This window comes from Plectropomus leopardus, chromosome 11, assembly GCF_008729295.1.
Source record: "Plectropomus leopardus isolate mb chromosome 11, YSFRI_Pleo_2.0, whole genome shotgun sequence".
In the NCBI taxonomy this organism is placed as follows: domain Eukaryota; kingdom Metazoa; phylum Chordata; class Actinopteri; order Perciformes; family Serranidae; genus Plectropomus; species Plectropomus leopardus.
In genome coordinates, this window is record NC_056473.1 from 25,918,695 (window position 1) to 25,926,249 (window position 7,555).

General features: G+C 39.7%; 1 protein-coding gene across 1 annotated transcript; it reads right to left on the reverse strand.

Annotated features, from left to right (window-relative positions):
* Positions 1-250: 250 nt before the first annotated feature.
* On the reverse strand, positions 251-6,340 carry armc10 (armadillo repeat containing 10). The gene is given in 7 exon segments (XM_042495921.1): positions 251-1,444; positions 3,432-3,503; positions 3,621-3,797; positions 3,890-4,024; positions 4,228-4,373; positions 5,844-5,919; positions 5,922-6,340. Coding segments are annotated over 7 exon segments (1,041 nt in total). The 5' UTR covers positions 6,105-6,340; the 3' UTR covers positions 251-1,192.
* Positions 6,341-7,555: the final 1,215 nt, after the last annotated feature.

Here is a 7,555-nt window from a genome sequence, read left to right on the forward strand (position 1 = left end):
AGCAGATCTTTCGGAAGTTTTGAATCCATACTTCCTCTATGAAATCATGGACTATCACCTCCCAGAAATCCCTCATACGTGACTGGTCCCTCATATAAGGGCCTTCTTTTGCCATTATCGCTTACATAACACGCCTACGTCGCCTTTGATTGGAAATAGTGACGGCTAGTGCGGTGGCTGCTACAGAAATAAACCTGCTGATGTTTTTAACATCCATCGCCATGCTCCTTGAAATATTATCGCCAGAGGAGAAGTCGCAAAACATCACTCATCGAAAATGCAGTCATCTCGCAACTGTGTTGAATCAACATTTTTAAAATATCGCCTAATTTTAGCACAAGTCTATCATGGAAACCCGCCTACAGAAAAGCTGCAGCCAGCCAGCATAAAGCCCTCTTGGTGTGACGCGACAGTGCTAACCTCTCCAGCACCATGCCGCCCTTGACCTCACTTTGGCTTCTTTAAAGTCACAATGTCCTGATAATCAAATTAAATAAAAAGATCTTGAAGACCATGATCTTTCAATTCAACATATCTATAAATTAACGAGGACTAGAGCTGTAGTGCATCCATTCATTCATGTCTCCAAGGCATGCTAAGGTGTGCGGCGAGAAACCTCTTCAGTGTCTCTCAGAGCCACAGGTGGGTGGTTAGTTGGGTCGTGCTGCACAGGTCATTCTGACACATTCACTATAAAATGTTTGGCAGTGGATTCGGGTTCAGAAATTTCACCTGGAAGATGTCCTCAGAGAAAGTCGGCGAAGTTCTCAGAGGGAAGGGCACTGTGGATCTTTGAAGGAAAATAGTCTCTGGAAATGCAAATAAAACTCTTTAGCAGGAAAAAAGCAGGGAGAGGCCTGTTTCTACACTCTGCCGAATGAATGGTTTCTTCCTGCTTGTTGCTCATCGATTAACTGTGTTGTAAGAGAGTGGAAATCAGGGAAGAGCGGCTGTTGATGTGGAATAGATCATTTAGTTACGTGTGGTAATAATATTGATCAAGGGAACACTGTGTAGATATAGAGAGTGCAGAAGTGCAAGTTGAGTACCCACAGGAGGCTGTGCAGCCTCTCTTTTGTAAGATTTATGTCAACAGGTTTAAAATTGAACCGGAACAGTGGTGGGTTGATGGCTTTGGTAAAATGTGAAAAAAAGCAAAAGCTGTGCATGGATAAAGAGTGCAGAGGGAGGTCTATGTCAGGATGCGAGCCACCTGGGACTGAATCTCTCCATCAGGGTGTGAAAGCAGCTGGACCAGTCTGCTGTGGAGCTGAGAGGACTCATCTAACATGACCCTGAAGAGGCAATCCTGCTGCCGCCTCAGTTCCTCGGCCACCTGGGCAGAGGGCCTCCAGGCCTTTAAGTTCCCTGCAAATGTCAGCAGTCGCAGCAGCACCGCAGGGGCTGTTCGTGCATCAAACAGCAGCACAACCGAGGCTGGTGCCTGAGGCAAAGAAAACAAAAACACCATAATCAAAATAAGGTTTACAACGACACCTGGACTCCTGTCCTAACCGTTTGACTGTGGATGTACAAAGAGAACTGGATTCAGCATAGGAGGCAGGTGCGGCTACCCACTGAAAGCCGGAGATTTGAAACATCAGTCAGAGACCCTTCAGCTGACTGAGATTGCATCAAGCTGAGCAGTCGTTTTGTTTTGGAGTTTTTTTTGCTAGTCAGTATGTTATGCAGTATATTTCTGGAGACACTCTGGTCCCCAGATTTTGGAGTGGAGTGAGCGCTCTTGACAGATACTTAATACGACACAGTCTCTAGCTTTTGTTCAACGCTAGTGTCAACAAAAAATGTAGTTGCTCATTTGCAATCCACCGTTAGCTTGTTTACTCTGAAGTTTTTTTTTTTATATTATGACAACAAAAGACAAACAGATGTCATTTAATAGTCCAATATGCACAACTGATGCTACAGTGAATAAGTTCTCTAAACTTACTAAACAACAGATCAAATACCCTGACACAACCCTCAACTCACAAGATAAAAGAAAACAAGTGAATAAAAAATTAAAGGAGAAAGGGCATGCGAGAGAGAGAAGGAAAGTAAAATAGAAACCATATTAAATTTGTTGCACAATCCAGCAACTCTGAAGTCCAGACATAATTACAGTCATATTCAGTTTATAGATCTATGAGTGGCTGCCAGGCCTTTTAAAATTTGTCAGTAGATCCTCTCAGAGTGGACCAACTTGTACATAATTTTAAGTGAATGCCACTGTCACATTGAATGTCCCACTGAGCCCTGTTGATAATTAAAAACTTTATATACATAAAAAAAACCCAGAATCGTTAAATATTTGTGTTGAACAGCCAAATCTGATTCAACTGGCTCAATCCAGAGTCGGGGCTGGAGGCAGGCCCTCCGTCACATTGCTCGGAGGTGCATGAAGCCAAAATTCTTGACTTCGGCAGTATGAAATTACCCAGATCTTCCGCATTGTGAGGCCGACAGAGTAAGTGCACGAGAGTCTCACAGGTGCCGAGCAGCTTACTTCCAGTTAAGCCTCTACTAACTCGAATGGGGATAAAATTATTTAATCTGTCTTCTCTTGTAGGCTTTTAATGTTTGATTAGATCTGACCCAACTGTCAAATTCAGATCACACGAGGAGACAGTGAGGAAGCAGCGCCTAAAAATCACCACTGACCCAAAAATCACCACTGACCCAAAAATCACCACTGACCCAAACCACAAGTACCTGACGCCCTCAGGCAGAAGGCTGCCAAACGTTAAAAGATTTCATTAGTCCCGCAATCAATCAAACTTAACAGTGGGGGATGAAGTGTATGTGGTGTGTGTGTGTGTGTGTGTGTGTGTGTGTGTGTGTGTAGGGCGGGGGTCGAGCAATATTTTGGTGTAGGGAATCTGTGCAGTAATTTAATGTCGGGCATTTGCTGTGAAGTAACCTCGTGAAGGGCATCTGTGCAACAGTGGTGGAAGAAGTATGCAGATCCTTTATACAAGTAAAAGTACAAATACCACGCTGTAAAAATACTGTTACACCCAAAAGTCCTGCATTGAAAATGCTACTTAAGTAAAAGCAGGTAAGTACAATCAGGAAAATGTACTCGAGTATTTAAAGTACCCAATACAAAAAAATCTATAAACAAGATTATTCAAACCAATCAATGCAGAAAATAAATAAATAAATCATGACAAAAAATAAGAATAAAAAGCATCCAGAAACCTCAAAATTATTATTATAAAAAAGATGACATTCATTTTCTGTCAGTCAGCAAATTGATTAATCAAGTATTTTGTAATTTGTAACTAAAACTGTCAGTTAAATATAATGAAGTTAAAAGTACTATATTTTTATTATTTATTTTATATATAATTTATAGATGAGGGGTAATACTGTCTGAATTATTTATGCAAAAGCATGCCAACTAACCTTCACACTTCCTTTATTCTTACCTGAGCTTGAACAATGTCGTCCATCATATCTGGATTGGATGACAAATTCACAAGGACTTTCAAAGTCTGAACCTGAAACAGAAATATAAGAGGTGCTTAATTTACACACTCACAGCTGGACCGGCCGTTACTGTATAAATGGTATAAAAATGTAAAGATCAACTCTGTGCAACCTGAAAAGACACCAACCTGTAATGCTTCATTGCTCACAACAAGCAGAGAAAGTAAAAGTGTAACTGATTCTTTAAGCAGGTGCTGATGTTTATCTGTGACCGAGAGGTTTGTCAGCAGCCTGAGAGCACCGAGCTGAAGCTCCGAGTTCACAGGTGACATCTCAATCAGCTCCAGCACCTGTGGCACATACACCTGTAACACATGGACATGAATATAGAAACGCAGATATCCCATAACCAGCAACACACTGCACGATATCTGCTGTACAGTATACGGTAACATACCTTTATTTGTTCCTGGTTTTGGATGTTCATACACAGATTATTTAAAGCATTCAGAGTCTGCACTCTGACCTCCGCTGAAGGATCAGAGAGGAAACCAGCTATGATGTGAATCCCTTCAAACTCCCGGATTAGATTCTGGAGAATCCATTAAAAAAAATCAAAAAAGAAAGAAAAATGATAATTCATGGCTAAAGATAGATACATAATGTCACAAGGTATATTCATGACTTTGAGTGACAGCAGCTACAAAGGTTTATAATTATAGATTATTTACAAAAAGGCAAGCAGAGCAAATTTCATTTATGGGAGGTTTTTGAGAAAGTTTACTGTTACTGTACCTGATTCACAGTAAAAGCAGCAGAATTTCCTAACGTCAGTAGGATGCGACATTTGTCTGGTGGATTATTGGTGGTCTGCAGACATGACAGCAGCATTTTCAAGTGCTGTGGATCCAGGTTGCCAGGGGACTGGTGGATGATGTCACCTATGGACCAAAATACGCCACTTTACTGACATTTATTGGATAAGCATCTGCACCGGAGGAGACTGAGAACCACCCAGCTGTAGTTACGGTTTACAATCAAAAACTCAACAGATTATTATGTTTTTTCAATAGTTTTCAATCAAAGTTGTGCCCATATTTTGGACTTGATCAGGGCGCTTTGTTTGGGTTATCATCTGGAGATATTTAACCACGTAGGTTTAGTTCCTGTGAAAACTTTAGGAGCGCTACGATTCTTAGGTACTGCTCTGTATTTATCAGAGGAGGAGGGTGGCTGGGGTGTAAAACTAGGCCATTGAATATAAATCAAGATTAAGTTACTACACCACCTATTTCTCACCTAAAATGTTTTCAGAAATGTATTTTAACACCCTGTTTTGCCGTAGTGGTGAGAGTTTGTGGATAGGAAATGGGCACCACACTGCCTCCTGCACAGTGAAAACTAAAGGCAGAAAAATCAAAGATCAAACGGTCAAACTAAACAGCTCTAATCAAATATAAACCAAGAGTCAGTTACTGAGTTGCATATTTCTCTAAATTGTTTTCAGCTTACTGTTTAACTGTAATATGAGATCTGGCCAGCTGCCCTTGTTTGACATGGACCAGTTCACATGACGTCAGGCGCAGTGCATTCTGGTAGTTGTAGGTTTTCCACCTTTTGAGCCCTTTTTCTCTGATCACGTAGCGCCAGTTTCAATAGTATTTGTGTCTTTCTTCTGCAGTGATGGCCTCGTTATATGTGAGCGCCTTCTTCAAAATAGTGAAATGCTTCTTTAAACTTTGACGTTTAAAGTAAAAAGTAGAAAATTAAGGACGCAGTCCTAAAGTTGAAAAATGCTTTGGTTGTTGCTTGTCATGCACGCTGGTAAGTTTGTGCAAATGGTTTATTTTAAACTAAATTTTAAATGAGACATAGAATAAGTGAATATTGAAGAGTATCCAAATTCTACATTCTGATTTGTTTGTATTTTTTGTCTCATGAAAGCGTTCCTCTCTTGGGGGGTGATTTGAATTTGTTTTTTGTTGCATTTTTGTGTGGTTGTTTTGCATTTTTTTGTGATCATTTCATAACTCTGTGGCTCTTTTGCATTTATCTTTGTTGACATTTTGCATATCTTTAGGAGCCATTTTTTGTCTCTTTAGTGGTCGTTTTAGGTCTGTTTGGCGATTATTTTGTGTCTCTTGGGGTCATTTTGCATCTTTATGGGGTTGTTTTGCATCCCTGTGGTTCTTTTACAACTTATTGTGGTCATCTTGCATCTGTGGTCATTTTGCATCTCTTTGGGTTTATTAAAGGAAAATAAAAATTTCATTTCGCACAACTAAAATCCCTTGGCTTTTCTAAACCTTTCCATGATTTTTCACTAAGTCCATGACTTTTCCAGGCCTAAATAATGAAAAGGGAACCTCGCCTTTATGCACCACCCTCACACATAACCCACAGTCCCTTACCTGATGCAACATCCACAGGTCGGGGACACACCACATCCAGTCCGGACACTCTGGCCAGCAGGCTGCCCGGCTGCAGAGAGTAACTTCCCCGGGAGGACTGCTCCTGACAGCGGGACTTTCACCGCCAGCACCCTTCTTGTTTCTCTTGAAGCCTCCCCTGCTGATGAGTTTGTATAACCCGTAAGAAGCTCCAGCTCCGGCAACTATCCCCAGCAACGCCTTCATGTTGCCGATCCTGGGAGCAACGCTGCCGTCGCCCATGCTGCTGTTTGGTCTTCAGCTAAGCCTGTTAGCTTAGCTAAGCTGCAGATGCTCTGAAACGTTGTGAGTCAAATCTGTTGACTCGCAGACTCACTGACTCGGCTCCTCGGTTAACTAGCGCGACGAAAACCCATCGAAACCACGACGAAACCCACCCAAAGTCATGTCGACGGGCTCATTGTTCTGGCAACTGGACAAGTTTGCTGACAAGCTACAGTTGTCAACAATGTCCTGCTCCGTGGTTGCGGGCAGCTGGTGTTGCCAGGTTGGACAAAAAGAAGTACAATCAGTTTTCAACCCGCCCAATATGAGACTGTCTGCAGACGGACTTTCAGCTGATCTCCAAAGCTGTGGTGGACCAAGTATTCAGATCCTATACTTCAGGAAAAGTACTAATACCACGCAGTGAAAATACTTTGTTACAAGTAATAGTCCTGCTTTGAAAATGTTACTTAAGTATAATCACAAAAATATACTTGAAGTCAAAGTATCCAATGCAGAAAGATCATAAACTACAAAAACAAATGGTATTAAATGATGATACATGATCAGAAAAAAATACCTTAAAAGTCATTCAAAAAAAATGAAAATTAGAAAAATACCCCCAATCCAAATAATATAGAAACAGAAGTATATATTTACAAATTATTTATATAAAATATTTTAAATAAAAAAAAAAAAAAAAAAAAACACCCCCCAAAACCATAGACTATAGACAAAAAACCCTGAACAAAATCCCAAATTTATTTGTAAAAAAAAAAAAAAAAAATGAATTGAAAAAAACCCAGCCTCAAAGATTTTGAATTTACATGATCACTTCAGATCATCAAAAAAGAAAATTATACATAGAATCATACAAAATTCTTAAAATAACAAAAATAAATAAATAATGATAATATAATAATAAATAAATAAAAAATGGGAGGCCAAAGGGGAAGGCCTTTCAAATAATTTTTAAGCACTGGGGAGGAACTTTAGTTTTTTTATTTTGGCTTAAGTGGGGGGCATCCTACTTTAAATTGCTATATTTTGTATTTAGTTTACTGCAGATTTTTTTTTTTTTAATGAAAGCATGCCTTCCAAACCCACAGACAGGTTTCTAAGGCGCGTGTTTTCTTTAGATATTGTCAAGGTTACACCATTTAACATAGTCATAAACTGTAAAAACAGACATATTCATTTGATTTTCTAATTTACGATGGTCCTCGAAGACATTATATGTGACAAAGACTTTCCCCAGAAAAAAACACAACCAAATCTAAACTTAAATAGTGATGTTTCATCAAAATCACCTTACTCTAGCCTACATCTCAATCTAATTTCTGCCTAAATAAACCGTTTGCGGAATAACTGAAGTAAGACTAAAGTTTTCATTATTAGCAATATACTGCTTTACAAAAAGTAGCCTAAATGATGACAAGTCGCTCCAAACTAAATTTATTATTATTAAA